General features: G+C 40.1%; 1 protein-coding gene across 1 annotated transcript in view; it reads left to right on the forward strand.

The window, feature by feature from the left end:
* Positions 1 to 1,030: 1,030 nt before the first annotated feature.
* Positions 1,031 to 18,576, forward strand: part of prtga (protogenin homolog a (Gallus gallus)) — a 32,241-nt gene continuing 14,695 nt past the window's right edge. Inside the window, exons 1-9 of the mRNA XM_077518302.1 lie at positions 1,031 to 1,145; positions 2,217 to 2,519; positions 10,672 to 10,816; positions 10,929 to 11,062; positions 11,654 to 11,950; positions 13,439 to 13,598; positions 14,003 to 14,250; positions 16,715 to 16,879; positions 17,204 to 17,509. Coding sequence (XP_077374428.1) covers positions 1,079 to 1,145; positions 2,217 to 2,519; positions 10,672 to 10,816; positions 10,929 to 11,062; positions 11,654 to 11,950; positions 13,439 to 13,598; positions 14,003 to 14,250; positions 16,715 to 16,879; positions 17,204 to 17,509 — 1,825 coding nt within the window. The 5' untranslated portion in view covers positions 1,031 to 1,078. The remainder of the gene's footprint in view (positions 1,146 to 2,216; positions 2,520 to 10,671; positions 10,817 to 10,928; positions 11,063 to 11,653; positions 11,951 to 13,438; positions 13,599 to 14,002; positions 14,251 to 16,714; positions 16,880 to 17,203; positions 17,510 to 18,576) is intronic.

The raw sequence follows: 18,576 nt of genomic DNA on the forward strand, positions 1-18,576 counted from the left end.
AGTCTCTATTTCAAAACATGTCAACAATCTCAGGTCACAACGTGAATGCACATACATTTATATTTATTAATAGTCTAGTAATATTTAATTTTTATTTCATACCCGAAAACGTGTTCGTTAAAATGTCTTTAACTTTTTTTGTACTTATTTACAGAGCCCCCAAAATAAATGAATATCCATCCATCCATCCAATTTCTTGACCGCTTATTCCTCACAAGGGTCGTGGGGGTTGCTGGCGCCTATCTCAGCTGGCTCTGGGAAGTAGACAAGGGACTCCCTGGACTGGTTGCCAGCCAATCACAGGGCACACAGAGACGAACAGCCATCCATACGCACAACAAGCACACCTAGGGACAATTCGGAGCGCCCAATTAACTTGCCATGCATGTCTTTGGAATGTGGGAGGAGACCGGAGTACCCGGAGAAGACCCACGCGGGCATGGGGAGAACATGCAAACTCCATCCAGGAAGGCCGGAGCCTGGACTCAAACCGGAGTCCTCAGAACTGGGAGGCGGACATGCTAAACTCGGCCGCCCAATAAATAAATAAATAAATGCGAATCTGTATTTATTGTATTAACTAGCTGGTTAATTAAAATCACAATATTTATGTATAGCCAAAAAATGAGAATAAATTATTTTATTATTAAAATGAACAAGTTTACTTAAAACGTAAAATTATATATTATTGTGGTTATAAACTTTAAGATGGACATCAAGGATGTCAAATCCGTTTCTTAAAGTTACACTAGTAGGAGACAAAAGTGTAAATATTAGCAGAAGAAAGAGCACAATTAGTCGATTGCTCAAAGGACTTTTCATCAAACTGTGGGAAAGTACAGTGCCGCTATCTACCGCTAGATGCCGCCATTTCCTGGAAATTTTCAGCTAATGGGCAGCGGTTATTGATGGAAGTGATGAGTCCAAAGGAGGGTGGGCCTGCTGGGCCACTGGTGGACTTCTATCTGGACCAAGCTCCACTCACCCGGCCGGCGCCTCAGTCACTCAGTTGCACCGCGGTTCATTCAGAGGAAGTCGCAATGACACACTAGCTAGAATGCAAGGACAATTCACGTAAATGGCGCTTGTCAAAAGGAAAATATATCAGCGTTTGCTGTTCTTTGCCGCTTTTCTTCCAATTTCAGGTACGTTTGGGGCTCTTCTTCATTCAATGAAGGACTTTTTATTTATTTATTTTTTTAAACCTATTCCGAAGTCAGTCAGCTCATGAGCAGTAACAACAACACACAGGGACAACTGGCAACCTCAGCATCGACTATATGTATTGAAATTCAACCTGATATTTTAATCTTTTAAGGAAGTCGAGTTATTAATAGCATATATGATTTCAAAGGAATTTCTAGTAAAACAAACACGAATTGACAGTGTCAGCTACTGAAAAGATTATGTTTGCAGACTTGTATGTAACACGTACTAGCTTCATAATTAAAACTTTTTAAACAGGCAATAGCTAATGTTGACAATCGGGGTGCTTCAATACGTATAGTTATTATGCAAGAGACTGATGAATGGTCCCTTGTGTTGTTTCCATTTTTCTCATTGTTAAGAAACCAGATGCAATTTTTGATGGATGTTTTTTTTATATATAGCTTTGAATATGAATATTGGAGTCGAAGTGTATATAAAATTGGAAACAAATGTGACATGTTACATTAGTTTGTGTTTTAATTTAAATGTTATTTGTGGAAAAAAAGTTTACACGTTGATTGTAGGGGATATGTTCTAGACTCGTGATACGTGAAAATCTGCAATACAGAGAAACCATTATAAAAAGTGTTTTATATAGTTTTTCTCCTCACAAATGCATTATGTACATTTAAAGTTATTAAAGCACAGTTATTAAAGTATTTTTAGTGTCTGTTATCACTGTCTTGCTATTGTGAAATGGAAGATTATCATATAACATCACTTTGAGGGAATGAAGAGAAGATTCTTGCTAACACTGTTTCTCTAAGTGTGCTTGTTTCAAGCTAGTTGTTCTCTTATTCCAGTTGAAGTTTGCTCTTGGCCCTAATTTAATTTTACTCTTAATTATGCTGCATTTCTTCCGGAAAAGCTCAGAACTGTCCAGCAGGTTGTGGCACAACATGGTACTTACACTGAAGTTGAGCAACTCTAATCGACTAAGCGTGATATACCGTAGCAGGTGTTCATTGTTGGGAATTTTTTCCTGACTTCTTCCTACTCTTTTTCAGGTATTTTTTGCTTCAGTGAGTTATTTTTCATCAAAGAGCCCCACGATGTGACAGTCATGCGCAAAGAAGCCGTCATTCTGGACTGTCAGGCGCACGGAGAGACGCCCATCGAGGTCCGATGGCTAAGAAACGGCGTGAAAGTGGTGGAAAACGAGCGGGTGTACCTTCTCTCCAACAGCTCTCTTTACATTTCCGAAGTGGAGAGCAGACGAGGAGACAAATCAGATGAAGGCTTCTATCAGTGCCTTGCCCAGAACAAGTACGGAGCCATCCTCAGCCAGAAGGCCCGGCTGACAATCGCAAGTGAGTATGACTTTGGAATCGTGTTCCATGCTTTGTGTTGAAGCAATTTGCTTTCCATATGCTTTTTTTTTTTTTTTTTTTTTTTTTTTAACTCTCATGCTTTGTGTTGAAGCAATTTGCTTTCCATATGCTTTTTTTTAACTCTCAAAATTGCACACTTTGGGATTTAAAAATCGCATTCTAATTCATTTCAATGTCGATTTGAATTTAATTAATTATTCGGCCCTAATTGATTTTCACAAGGGCTTTATTAAGTTATGTTTGCAGCACACTGTGGCATTCGATGTAGCTATGGTGGAGGAAAGAAAGATACTGTTTGAAAGGGGGACGTGTCCATTGGTGTGTTAATGAAGGAACAGCGCTGTCCAGGATCCCACCTCCCAAAGCTAAGGAGCAGATGACCCCTATTCACTGGCCTGGGCTTTCATGTTATTGCACCCTGATCGTTGGGAAGAATTGTTCTTTTGGAATGCGTTCTCCCTCAATGCTGCACTTCTACTTCAAGGGGGGAGGAGGGGAGAATGTCCAGGCAGAGTTGTGGGACCTCTCGCCTCCTCCTTCCACCACTAGAGGACAGATATCCATCAATAGGACAGATATTTTGCAACCACATTTGACATTTTTGTCAAGAACGTCATCTTAGATTTCTTGTTAAGTGAAATAAAGTAAAATATATTGTGGTGATTGTGTGACAAAGTTTGTATTATGGAAAGCTATTTTAGTATTTATGCAATATCCTTGACATCCACTAGCACTAGTAGCTTGACCAGAGTGCACCACAGGAGTGGAACAACAATAACTTGCTTGTGACGTTTTTCGCACTCACTGTATGTAAATTAGTAGGGCAACTTTGGCATAAGTCTACTAGTAGGACAACTAAGGCAAAGCTACTAGTAAGCATTTTGGTGCTACTAGTAGGATCTGGGAGGCTAATAGTGTTTGTCATATGCCTGCTAATTGGGCCTACTAGTAAGCCAAAAGTGGCTCGAGTGCACAGCTGTTCTACTATTGCGCTGAATCTTCTTGCTAGTGAAGACAAATAGCACACCTCATTTGCTTCCAAAAACGTATAAATGCGTTCTATTTTAAATATTACCAGTGTCCCAAAGATGTAGTTATGTTTTTTTATGCTAAAGCACACAGAAGTCTTTGATACAGCCTTGAAGTGAAGAGAACGGTTGAAGCAATGGTAGTTATTACAAAAACGGCCAGCAGGTGGCAGCAGAGTATAAGAGATCAACCAGGGCCATGTTGCAACAAGCTGTTTTCTCCACAGTTTTAAACAGATGTGTGAATAATGATGAAACTTAGCTATATTCTAATGCTAATTGCTTCAAAACAGAAATGGAAAGAAATATATTTTTTCCTGATGAAAGAAGAGACTAATCTTTCTTTTGGTAGGTTCCATATTTTTATAGCAATAGAACACAATATTCTGTGGGCCTTGCAAAAATCAGTCTCCGGTTCGAGTCCAGGCTCGGACCTTCCTGGGTGGAGTTTGAATGTTCTTCCCGTGCCCGCGTGGGTCTTCTCCGGGTACTCCGGTCTCCTCCCACATTCCAAAGACATGCATGGCAGGTTAATTGGGTCGTCCGAATTGTCCCTAGGTGTGCGTGTAAGTGTGGATGGTTGTTCGTCTCTGTGTGCCCTGCGATTGGCTGGCAACCAGTCCAGGGTGTCCCCCGCCTACTGCCCAGAGCCAGCTGAGATAGTCGCCAGCACCCCCCGCGACCCTTGTGAGGAATAAGCGGTCAAGAAAATGGATGGATGGATGGATGAATGAGTTAAGTGGATATCTTCGAGTCTGCACACTGGTATGACAACTTTGGTATTCTAGTAAGTAGTGCCGCCAAGATTAGTCGACTATTTACGACTTAATTGAAAACCAAAACTGTTGATGGTTAATTTAATAGTCGACGTCATCATTTTTGCAATTTGTTTTTTCCTCGCAAAAATGCCTCGTTTCCCGCTGCTTTTGCTGGCCGTCTGCCTTTGTAAGACACACATGTGGATCTAATTTGTCTTTATATATCTTAAAGAATTCAAGCTGCAGGATAATGATTGTTACACAAGAGCATCTGCTTGCTGGTGCAATATTCTGTGATTTACAAATGATTTGATTAGGCAACTAACTACTATTATTCGACTAGCAAAACAGCTATTTGTTGCAGTCCTTTTGTAAGGCAACTACTGTACATGTTACAAACCACCAATGAGGCAATCCAGCCTATTGGTTGATATCTGTGTGCTCATAGTTCTACTTGTAGAGCGCTAGATCTTAAAATAGTATAATTTTATAATGTCACTTGTAGTACTAGTAGCACACAGTCCACTAGTACACGGTTTTGCCTCACTGGTATCATGCACTTGTCCAATTAGTATACCAAAGTTTTTGTTTTACTAAGTGAATGGCTAGTTAACTAGTTCAACTTGCTAGTAGAACGACTGAGTTCAGTGACATTCCCGCATCCATGACCGGCTTCCACTAGGCACTAGTAGTGGGGAAAAAAAACACTAGTAGAATAACTGTGTCTTACAAGTAATATTTTTCCACTTTTGCCTTCCAGTAGGTCCAGCGGGCATATTGAAAGAGTTTAGAGCTGCTATTTATCTGTTTAACAATGTACAAAACATTTCATCCTATAAATGTAATATGATCTAAAAATTACTGTTCCCCGGTGTCAATACAGCTGCCATTTAAAAAAAAGAAAAGAAAAAAAAAAGGCATATAAAGTTAATAATAAATGTAAAAGCAGCTTGTAAGCGTTACTAGTTTACTTTAAAATGACACTTAGGCCTGCTTGAGGGTCTATCTTGGAGCTCATAAAATTTGCACATAGCTGAGAAATGCTCAGTTGAAGGACATGGCGGTAACGGGGGTTGTTGCAAATGTAAAGTGACACACACACACGCGCTCCCGAATGTGAATTGCTGTGTGCGTGTACCACCAGCCTAAATGACCAAACTTTATTGCAGGTCAGTTGCGGCTGCAGGCTTTGCACAATTGTTTTCCTGCCTGCTCCCCTGACAAGCTGAAAAGCTCGTTCACCCTCACTGTTTTCCTCCATTATTCCCAATGTGTTCCCCCAAAGAAAACCATCCTCTCTGACTTGGTATTGGTGGACAGAACCACAGGAGCCGTTCAATCCCTGCAAGGCTAATTAGATCCGTTAAGTGAAGGATTAGACATTGATTCTAAGTTTACATGTTGTTTGTGCTATGGGGATACTAGTTTAACAATATGACGGTCACTCGAGCACAAAGGTGAGAAGAGATTTGGCCCTGATGAAGTGGAATGTGACACATGAGCCACATCATGTGACTTTTGTCAATAGACTTCAGGTTAATGGGGGATTTTAGCCCATCGTTTGGTTTGCTGTTTTGGAGTCTGTAGTAAGCACCTCTCAGGCTCCTTGTACAACTTTGGCTTTGTTGTGGACTATCAGGATACCGTACTGTAAATGCTTCAACATGAAACATTAGATTGGCACTCTGGTTGAACGATCATAATTTGAAGCACTACACACTGCCGTTTTACTCTAATTTGAAGGTGTTCTTGACCAGATTTTTAGTTAGGCGATATCACACAAAAATGTTCCCCAAAAAGACAATTTTTTTCCGCCCACACAAAAACTCAATTTCTCTGAAACAGTTTTTTGGAAGAGTTTGGGGATTGTGGTTGTTTCTTGTTATTTATTCAATGTACATCAATTCTGGACAAAAATTAGCTCGGAACACAGCAGCCGCTTGATGGAAATTTGATATTGAGGATGTCTTGTCAGCATGGTAGAAAATCAATGCTAGACATTTGACATTTCAGCTTTATTTGCTAACACATCTAGTATGTAATACATGTTGAACAAGTTGTCGACAAGAAAGTGTTTCCGACCATTCAAATTTTTGTTGAACGTCTTTATGCCAGTTTGCGACCCCGAACAACATTCACTACCTTCGCAAACACTCACAAACCCTCGCCGCTCAGTGGGATACAGACTTAAATATTTAAATCTAAATAGAACAGAACCCTAATTAATGTTATTGCTGACAACTGTAACCCCATTCACTCTGCTTATAAAAGCCAGCACTTTTCCATGTCTTGCTTCTGTAATCGATTTACCCTCTTCAGATGTACTATCACACCTTTAATTTGGACGGGACACTACTTGTGTGTATTCCGCAATGTCAGGAGATGGGGGTTGGTGTTTAGGTTTTACTTCAAACAATTGTTACATGCACAGTTGCCTGACAAGATGCAGACATTGATATTGTGATCTAATTATGTGATTGTAGGATTATGTGTTGGCTGTGTGAAAACTCTTACAGCCTGCTAGGTAAGGTGCAAAAGGCAGAAGGATCTCATGCACTTCTATCTGTATGACTCCAGTTAGCTCTTATCGCTGTGTTGAGAAAAGGCAGACATAATATCACTTTGACAAATCAAAAAGCAGACTGTCTAGCTGGTACAGTTCTCCAAATAGGAGGCAACGTGCTTGGTTTTTTTTTGGTCAAACCCTCACTGTAAAACTGACACACAAAACAAAAGAAAATTTAAGCAACCAAAATCTTTAAATTGTGTTGAGTTTCGACTAATGATGATTTTGTCTAAAAAATATCAGTTATCTTTATGCTAACATATAATGCAAAACACCATAGACAGGCTAACAAAAATTAGCATAGCTTAATTATAAAGAAATTATACAATTAAAAAGAGCTCACATGCACATATTCTCTCTGCTCCCTGGATACAAAATTGATAAACAAAACATTCATTTTGAGGGAGTTTTTCCTCTCAAACAACTTGGATTTCCTATGCCTGATGGCGACCTGGTCTGGCGCCGGTGATTCTATACCACTATAATTGAATTACTACCGCCTGGCTGTGAAAAAAAAGTTTCAACCACGATATAGAGGGGGAACACTGCATTTCATATGTCAAAACGACTACTATGAAAAAGGTAATTAAAACAGAAATAATGTACTTTTACTTTTACACAGTACTATATTTCAGGGTGCCAAATGGATCCCAATGGAATCCCATTTTAGGTATGGTTAGTGCGCTTTCCCCTCAATTAGCATCTGACCAATAGCTTTCTCCTGATTTGTTAGAAAATGTGGCAATTACACACTTGTTAATGTCAACGTGCTAGTATATTTCAAGCGCTATAGGCACTAGTCCTATATAAGGTATTGTCGTAAAAAGAAGCCAGTAATATTCCCAACACCAATGGTAACCCAGAATACCCGTGTGGCAACCTCAGGGTGTTCTCACACATATCAATTTTTATGGGGCTACCTTTATAGGGCTTGTTTTAATACGTACATTAAACCTCAAATGCTGTTATTTATAGTTGCTAAGGACTTGCTGGTGTGACACTCTGGGGAACTTTAATAGGCCTAAAGCAAACTTTGTAGCGTGCAGGCTGTGGCGTAGATGAATGAAGTAGCCGTAAATGAGACAACGGAAAGCGCGCAGTCTTGTTTTTCCTCCTTTGCTGGACACGAAAGGTTACCATGGTTCCCCTCAATGGCAGGCACAGAGGTCAAAGGTCTCCCTAAATTGTTCAACTGATGGAGGGCCACGAAAGAGAACCCAGTTCACTAATCTTCCGTCCAATATTATTGAAAAGTTCCTCAGATGTAGTACATCGATAACATGACTGTCTTTTTTTTTTTTTTCAACATATTTATTTTTGAGTTTGTATCCATCCATCCATCTTCTTGACCGCTTATTCCTCAGAATGGTTGCTGGGGTGCAGGAGCCTCTCTCAGCTGGCTTTGGGCAGTAGGCGGGGGACACCCTGGACTGGTTGCCAGCCAATCGCAGTTTTTGTGTTAGTAGTTTTACGTAATTTAGAACGGCTCTGAATCAACTTTCTAAGATAATGGTGAACTTATTTCACTACAGAAGAGGCAGCTTTAGGAAATACAAGGCAGCTGACGACAATCACAAGAATAAAGATGTTAGCGTTATTCCAAAGATATCTCAAAGCAAACTAAAGGTGCTGTTAACCAATCCGTACCTATTTACACATTGACCTTTATTTTGGAGATTAAAGACAATGCAGTCACTGTGTGCGGTGAGTAGAAGGCTAGCAGTGAATGACTGAAAAACTTTGGAGACGAGATAAGAGGCAGGAGAAAGGGGGATGGGTGCTCCCACTCAGCACGGTGCTTTCAGGGGTCAAGACGCCCATGGGAATAGTTCTTTGTGCAGTCAGGCCAGTGGTCACTTGACTGTCCTGAAGGCTGCGTAGAGCTGCGGTACATCCGACAGCCCGCCGCTGATTGATTTGTTGGCTTTTTTTCAGCTTTGCATTCTTCTCCTCTCGCTTATCAGGCAGGCTTTCTTTCTGTGGAGCCACTGTGTGTTGTTAAGGCCCTTTTCCCTTCAATTAATTAGTGACCCAACTCAATAGAACTGCAATGAATGTTGTCAGGTGTGACAATTGGGTGCTTTTCGAAGTTTTTCAGAGATTTAATTTTCCGACGACATTCTTTTTAGTATGCTGCCTGATAAATGAGGTGATCAATTTTGATGTCTCCCTTAAATGATTGGACCCTCGGGGGCAGGTTGAGTTGAGCATCCATGTAATTAAGTCGCAGAAATGATTAAAGTGTCTAAACTCACAAGTAGCGTCGCACGAGTGATGGGGGCAATGAAGCAATCAAGGTACATTAACGTGTTGTAATTGCCCTCGCATGCGGACAAGAAGAGCCACAGTCAACAAAGTACTTTCAGACGTTTTTAAGGATCATTTAAGAGCAATTCCATAACTTATGATAACTGCATGTCTTTTTTTTTTTTTTTTTTTTTTTTTATATAGCTATGTCGTTTGAGTGCAGAGACTGATCGCAGTAACCAGAGCAGAGAGGCTGAACTAATTCCTGGTATTTGTAAGGGAACCTTTGTTTGGGCTTGACCTGTCCACTGACCTCCCGTTTGCTGAGTTGTTGGCATCTGTTGCAAGGAACAGTACAAAAAAGTAACACCGACCTTTGAAGCTTATGCAGGGCAGTTTATTTTTTAACTAAAGTACAAGCTCAGTGTGTTGCCATGGTTGCCACTTGCCACTGTAGTCATTTCCATTTTTAAGAAATGCTGCCCAGATTGACTGATGACAAATCCAGGGTGAACTCAGCTCATGCACAAAGTTAGCAAGGCTCCAGAATAAGATAAGTGGTACAAAATTGGTGTATTTTTCGGGGGAAATGATGTTACATGAGTTGTAAGAGAGCAACACACTGTGCCGTGCCTTAAAAGTCAGCAGTGATATGACAAAACATCAGCAGCTAAACAGTCGACAAAGCTTTCGAGAGCAGCAGAGGGGTGGCCTGGCCATGCATAGCTGTGCCTGAGCTGGGTGCTAGGCGGGATTTGTGGAGGTCAGAAGTCAGAGGTCAGCTTTCTGGGTAGGGCAGATGGTCAGCTTGTTTTAGCTTTTGGGGAATGGGCTCGAGTCTCTATTATACTTGAAATTGTTAAAAAAAAATACAAATGATAGGTGAAAATAAGACACCACGCTGTAAATAATGTCATTATGTCACGATATATCAATTGTGATGTGTTCATCTTGATGAATTCATGCTCAGATTAGATGCCCTTTGGTAAAACATCACCACCCAAAGTCTTAAGGTCAGTGGACCATTCTCAGCTTTGAGTGCAGCTCTACAATTATTGATTATTCACCTTGACTTAGAAGATGATCAGTAATCAATAATCAGCCCTCTGTTTGTCAATCCGGCATTACTTTCCTGGGAAGGGAGGCAGAGGATCAGTGCTGCTCATCTCTCATGCCCTCCAGCCATATCAGTCTAGCATTAACATGGGGGTGGGCGACAGTGTGTGGGCTTGCGCGTAATGAAGGGGGGGCTGGGATGCCCATTTGTATTTTGACATCCATCCACGGTGGTTCTTACAACAGAGGCGCAACAGCTCAGCACTAATCTGATTAAACATGACACTGATTGATTAAAAATAGATAAAATAGGACCGCATCATGACAAGTTTGCCTCTCGTCTAGCAAAAACTGCTGACTGAGGACAAAGCTACAACTCGTGTATTGGAGTGGAACATGATATCATAGCACATTAAGCACTCATGCAACTTTTCAAATACGACTTCAAAAGTAAGGGTATGCTTGTTCCCCTGTAGGTATTTCGTCGTTTACAATCCAGCCCACTTCCAATGTGGCAACTGAAGGCTCAGTTGCTAGATTTTCCTGCAAAATCAGCGCACACCCTCCTCCCATCGTCACTTGGGAATTCAATCGGGTTACATTACCCCTCGCCACTGAAAGGTACACACTCTGATGTTTTCACTCCACCTTCGTGCTAGTTATTTTTCTCATGCTTGTTCCACAGCAGGGTTGTTTTGAACTATATTATATCTCTTATATTTGTGTCATCCAGAATCACCGTCCTGCCCAATGGCGCCCTTCAGATCCATGGGGTGCAGCGCGCAGACGCTGGTAATTACCGCTGCGTCGCTACCAACATTGCGAACCGCCGACGTAGCACCGAAGCCATGCTCACCGTTATCTCTGGTAGGTCCTAACGCTCTGTATTACATATATGGTCATATGCACGTTTCCAATAGAAGAAGAATAGAGATCAACTTTATTTATTTATTTAAATGTTATATTTCATTTATTTCTATACCATTATCATAAATGCATGACAATGAGGTTTATTTAGAAAGCATATTTCTTGTACAAAGGCGGGGTATGCCATATACTGTTGTAACAGAAATAACTTGACTTAAATCAAACTTTATTGAAGCATTGAAATATGCAAAACTGTCGGAAAAAAAAAATCAATGATTTCATGCCGAAATTATGACGATGATCTGTCGATCATGGTGAGTACAGACGGTGTCATTCACGTCATAAAGCATTCGCCAAAAATGTGGAAGTACTCGGTGAAAGGTGGGTATCATCATCGACGGGAATTGACAATTAACGGAAGTGCCCAGCTGCGATTGGAATGTGATAGTAGTTGTATTAAATTGTGGATTAATTTATGTAAGTCAGGTAAGCCCCTTACTGAAGGCCCAAATGCACAGCTCACCATTCATTGCCATATTTATAATGTATGCCACATGAAACCCGCAATAATGCTCCCCCCACGTTTTGCAGCTCCCAGCCCCCGGCTTCTCCAGAGGCCACACATCATAGCTGGGCCGCAGAACATTTCCGTATCAGCGCATCAGAGCACCACGTTGGAGTGCATGGCCACAGGCAACCCCCGACCGATCATCTCCTGGAGTCGAGCAGACAGCAAATCTATTGACGTCTACCACAGCAAAGTGCTGGGAAATGGCAACCTCATCATTACGGACATCAAGCCCCAGCACAGAGGAGTCTACGTGTGTAGAGCCACCACCCCCGGGACACGAAACTTCACTGTCGCAGCAGCCAACATTACTGTACTTGGTAAAGATACACACATTTAGTATTGCGCTGTATTTACATCCACCAAGGAGAGTGCACTGTGTTTTTATTGATATATCACAGTAAATACGGTAGACTATAAAAGATTGCACTCTACCGACCAATCGTTTGGTTTATTGAATATATAAATGCAATACAAAATATAAAATAAAAGTGAAAGAAAGAAAATAAAAGTTAAAAAGGAAAAGATTTATTAGTAAAATCAGAATTTACATGTTCAAAGGCAGTATGAATAAGTACAAGAACTTATCTAGTCCTAGCCCCTGTAACTTATATTATGATAATGTACACAAAGTTATGTTTAATAATATATCATTAAATTAGAAAAGAACGCAAATGAAGAAAAAACTGAATAATGAAAAATAAACAGAACATGCCCTTTTCTTAAATGCACATATATTAGTGTAAATTATAAGCCCTTATCCATTGCTTATGCAAAAAAAGTCAAAGATAAAATACATCCCTCCATATACAATTAATCTAATCATAATATGATAAATTTCCAAAAATTTATTGTTGTACATACATGAGCACATCCAGCATGCTAATACCAATTACATACATACAAGTACATATACACAGCATACATACGTACATAAGATGTATATTCCTGCATATACAAGTTTCATTTTATATTTACCGTATACATGTTTTATAATATTTTTGTCGCACTATATTGTTAAACCTCTTATTGAATATAGCTAGTGATTCACATTTTTCTATTCAGTTTCACAAATTAACTTCTTTAACAGAAACAAACATTTGCTTTATGTTTGTTCTTATCATTGATTTTTTTAAAAGTCACTTGTGCCCCTTAACCCATAGCAGCCCTCTTTGATTTCAAATAACTCCTGAATAATGTGGTAAAGTTGGTTATTGTATACTTTATACATTATTTAGATTAGGTCACAAAATTTGAGAATATTTTCAAAAAATCTGAGAATATTTAATTTATAGAATATAGAATAATTAATTGTGATAATAATGACATCATTGTCATTTAGTGTGAAAATGGCTTTCCAGCATGTCTGCCCATGGAGCTAGAGTAAGTGCCAACTATATTTGCGTGTTTGTCATGCAGTCACCTATACTTATCAAACTATGTGGGAGAATGCTAGGTGCTAAACTACCTTTGACCCAGCTACAAGCTGCGGCTGGCTAGCTCGCACGGCTAAACACGGTCCTGTGCTGTTCTCTAAGTTACTAATCTTAATCTCCATGGCAGCAAAGAAGCTACAGTATTGACAGGCGTCATTATCACTAAAGGACAAGAAGAAGCTGATCATGTGACATTTTTCGCACGAGAAGACAGAGAAGATACTAACCGCGAAGCTAACATGAAATTTAAAATAGCTAAACACAAGAATAGGTGTTTACGTGGTACGGTAAACTTTTAACAGAAGTCTGGTTGGAACTGGTTGGTCATTTCAAGTGTATAATTAATTTCTTGTTGATGCGCTTACTTCACAGCACCGCCTTCTTTGGTGGAGTGGCCGGAGAGCCTGACGCGTCCACGTGCGGGCACGGCTCGTTTTGTGTGCCAAGCTGAGGGGTTTCCAACGCCTCAGATCACCTGGCTCAAGAACGGAGAGAGAGTTCATTCCAATGGTCGAATTAAGATGTACAGCAGGTATAGTAGTTACACAGAAGTTTGATTTAGTTTTGACCTTCGGATGGCAAAGGATGAGCTCTCTCCAGTGATACATGTATGCTACTAGTTAGTGGCCTTTTTTTGCCACTCTAGAACTATCCTTTTTTATTTTTTTATTTTTATTATTTTTTAATTTTTTAATTTTTTATTTTTTAACCACTGTTAGGCAACTAAAATCAGCCCTTATTAATAATTAACGTACATCCTTATATCAGGTAGGAAACCGTACAATGTACATCAAAAACAGTGGGCTCGAGTTGTTTTCACTCTAATTTGCTCTTGCTTGTTAACTGTCAGTGTTTGTAAAAGCTCATTAAGAAATTAGAAAAGAGCCACATTTTGATAAAGTTGTGCATGTGTGTGCTCGTGCGTGTGTCCCACAGCAAACTGGTCATCAACCAGATCATTCCTGAGGACGATGCCATCTATCAGTGCCAGGCTGAGAACGAGCAGGGCTCGGTGCTCGCCATGGCGAGGCTTATCGTGGTCATGTCAGAGGACCGCCCCAGCGCACCGAGAAATATCCGAGCGGACACCGTGTCGAGCTCCGCCATCTTGCTGGCTTGGGACAGGCCGCTCTATAACTCTGATAAAGTTATTGCTTACTCTGTGCACTACATGAAGGCTGAGGGTGAGTAAAGAAAAGCATGTCAGCACATTGTATTTTTACTTTAGATTTTATAAAGATCTAAAGATATGCAAAATATCTGTTACAGTCAAATAAGGATGAAGTGGTTTAGTAGCTTTCTCATTTCGTCACATTTATATCATCTTAATACAGAAGATTGTATGTTGGCAAAGTATCTTAAAAGGAGAAGTCAACTTTAAACATTTCTTGACAATAATATGTAATATGTGACCTCACTAGTCTAAACATGACATTCTGATTAATATTACATTTGTGGAATATGAGTTTAGCAGCAAAATCCAGCCGTTTTTGTCCATCTCAGGGGGTGGCCATTTTGCCACTTGTTGTTGACTTATGATGACATCACAGTTGCTCAGCGCTCAGGCAATGACCAATCACAGCTCACCTGTTTTCTGAAGCTGAGCTGTGATTGTTTGTTACCTGAGACCTGAGCAACTGTGATGTAATTTTCACTCGACAGAAAGGGTCAAAATGGCCGCCTTCTGATATTGATAAAAACTGATGGATTTTGCTGTTTAAAGGCACGGTCTTCCGTTTTCACTCAGGAAAATGCACTATATAAATACAGGATTTACATCCATGAACTCCTTCTCAATCTACACCTCTGGGCTTCTGTTAATGGGTGGTGGTGATTTTTTTTTACAGCCGTGTGTGCTGTCAAGTGGCCGCGGGAGTGACGTCATGCAGCCGACAAACTCGCCCGGTTGACCATGTGCAGTTGTTCCACCTTGCAAACAAAGGCCAAATACAGAAATAAAAACAAAAAAGAAAGAGGAAAAACCTCCTTATCTTGACAAACAGGATTAAATCCCTTTTACAGCAAGAATGCATTGAACTTTCAAGAACCTGGGGCCCTTCTTTGATAAGATTCGGGAAGCAGAGAAGACTATTTAACAACTCACAAGCATCACAGTGTGGCTTCAGAAATGACCTTCCAGCCTTCCTGGGAACTTTTGCTGTTGACAACAAGAGTCACAGTGGAACAATGTTGCACCTATAGAAAGAAAATCAACTTACTCGTTCAAGAGCTGCACTTCCACTGACTTTAATTGGTGAGGTATAATGTACACATGCAACAGGGATAAAGGAACACCTGCTGGATCTTGTAGGAGATGAATCAGTCAAATAAGAGAAGTGGTTATTGTTACACTGATGGAATCTGTCACTTATTGTTCATCCGTGCACCTGAGGCTACAAGTGCTAGTATTAAATAGACTCTCTCTGTAAAGAAGAAACTCATTAGCCTGTGTGGTGGAGTGTCCAAAAGTACCGTACATATGCTGAGAAGGCAGTCAGAAGGTGGTAATTGGAAAGGGAAGCAGACTTTGTTTCTCTTTTCATTAAGGTTTGAAAGAGGCATTCATCGGAAGGCGAAAGTCTTTTTTAAGAACTTTGTTTACTAGATCTGGAATGAACACAAAGCTGCTTAGTGCATTACCATTTAAATTAACTGAATTAGCGGCCAAACTAGGATGTGAAAATATAGTTATTAAAATGTGCTAAAAATAAATATATACAAATAGAAAGCAATGTTTAGAAAGGTTCAACTCGCATGTTGCCGTTTCATTAATTAATTGGGCCCTGCTGTGCACACAAATTCCCTGTTTTGCCAAATGTGTGCAACAAACGGGCAAAACAATGACTGCATGCAAATAATTGTGGAACCTGCTCTGGTAACCAGGTTTGTAGCTGCCAGACGTGCTAAATTGACAAGAAGTTCATTTTGTGTTTGTAAATTGATTAATTTAGCACACACAATGTAATTTATCAAACCTTGGCTGCTTTTGTGCCTTTCAATAGCACATCTGAAAGGCAAACCAGTCAGCAAAATGAAACAAAAATTACCATGACATATTGTCATGACAAACTTCTTTCAACTCAGCACCTGTATAATTGCCACGCACAAGTTAAATTAAACAAAGCGTGGCTTTTATGTGGTTGCTGTCATACACAATATTATGCATCTTCCACTTACATTTCCATCACTTTAAACTTCATTCTGTGCTTGCAGTGCTTTTCCAAATTTCCACTGGAGAAACCCATGAGCTAACGTGAAAAAAATAATAATAATATGGCAGTCTCCCCCACTTTTACACTTGCTGCCAACAGTGCGCACAATCTGTTGGAGGGAACTCACGATTCAGCGCCTCCTATTTGGAGTCTTTGTAAATCAGGCCCTACGGACAAATATAATCGGTTTAAGGACCGTAGATGCCAACTCAACGGTTTGGTAGACCCTGTTTTTTAAAGGAAAGATTTGATATTTACATCACTTTTTGTTATTTTACAAGTCAAATATATTGTCAAATTCCACTGTTGACGATGAAGCTAGAATGTAATTTTTCTGTCTTGGCTGTTCAATCTCAAACACTGATGATTTGTCAATCATGTTGTGAAAAGGAGACACTCGACAGTTAACTCACTTTAAATGTCCCCATTTGTCCAGGGTTAAACAATGAGGAGTACCAGGTTGTTATTGGAAACGATACGACTCGCTATATTATTGACGACCTGGAGCCAGCTCATAACTACACATTCTATGTGGTGGCCTACATGCCCATGGGAGCCAGTCGCATGTCTGACCACATGTTCCAGCACACGCTTGAGGATGGTGAGGAGTTTCAAAATCACGCTCTTACAAATTTCAAACAATGTCGAATAGTAAGACCACAGAACATAGTGGGATGCTGGTTGACTCTCATGTTTGCTTACAGGATGTTTTATTGCAGTTGAGTATCGTTGTTGACATAAAGCAGGGACAATATCCTCAAGCCTGTGTTTGTGTTTGTCGTACACAAGTTCATTTGTGGCTGAGTTAAATGTTATAGACAAATCAGATCTTTCGAAAGATTGGTAACAAAAATTGATTTATTCCTTCAAGGATGTGTTTTACAATATAAAACATCTTCAACTCTTCTGTCTTGTCATTTCACAGTTCCCCTCCGCGCCCCCGAGCTCAGCCTCACCAGCCGCAGCCCCGCCGACATCCAGGTGTCGTGGCAACCCCTCCCTGACAAGCTGAGCCGCGGCCGAGTCTCCGCGTACCGTTTGTCGTATCGAACCAGCGCTGAGAACTCAGCCTCTCAGATTGAGCTGCCGGGAGAAAAGACGCACTACCTCCTAGAAAACATGCAACCGGACACCATCTACCTCCTGCGAATTGCTGCCGCCACCAGCGTTGGGTGGGGCGAGCAGTCGGCCTGGACCTCCCACCGCACTCCAAAAGCATCCAGTGCCCATGGTAAACATGGTCTCCAGCAGATTTAAAATCAAACCAATAAAAAAATGTGTTGAGAGTAATTCCCCGTACATTGCCGGAGTTATATTCCAAACAGCCATTTTTGAAGTCCCCGATATAATAAAAATGCCTTATTTAAATACTCCTTCGACATTTTTTATGGCATTTGTGTCCTTTTTAAAATTGATTAATCTCTTTATTTTTCCATCGATTAATTGAATAATTGTCTCCCGAATGTTTTTTTCAAAGTTTCAAAGTTTTGTTTTTTTAGTCCACAAAAATTGTAGGTAAGTTGAACTGAGTGGATATAAGTACTCATAATGTATTATGTTCTATACATATACATTATTAAACACCAACAAAATTAGCCTATGCTAATTGGTTAGCCATCGTGATTAGCATTAGGGCGCTAGTGATATTATTAACAAACACTAACTACCATTTACTTTACACATACATCATATCAACATTACACATGTCATACAGTCTTAAAAGTTACTTACAGACAATGCTTCAACACATTATTCCATGATGGTTAGCAATCGCGATTAACATTAGCGCGCTAGTGATTATTAGCACTTAAGGTAAACAAACATTAACCACCATTTAGTTCACTATTTTCAAAATGCACCGATACCTTGACTTAAGAGTGCCCCAACTTTTGAGTTTTTCGAGTTACAAGCAGTCGCTCTGGTGAATTTTTTCCCCCCTTGCTCTCGTGAGGAAAAATTTTGCTTATAAATGAGTCTCACTGCCACATGGTGGCAACTATTTTTTTGTTTAGATAGTTTCTCATATTTGCTCTTTCTAACAATGGTTAGAAGTCTGTTAGCTTAATGCTAACACACATTGCAAAACACCATAGACGGGCTAATGAAATGAGCATCGATGTTAAAGTAGTTATTACCTAGCAAAAGGCATTTTTTATGTACTTCTTCAGATTTTTAGAAAGAAAAAAAATATATGTGCGCATACTTTACAACACGTGGACAGACAAAAAAGTAAAAAAAGCATTACTCAAAGACATACTACTACAATTATCGCAGCTTAGTTGCAACAATTTGGTTCGT

The sequence above is a fragment of the Festucalex cinctus genome, chromosome 4 (genome assembly GCF_051991245.1).
Source record: "Festucalex cinctus isolate MCC-2025b chromosome 4, RoL_Fcin_1.0, whole genome shotgun sequence".
Taxonomy (NCBI): Eukaryota; Metazoa; Chordata; class Actinopteri; order Syngnathiformes; family Syngnathidae; genus Festucalex; species Festucalex cinctus.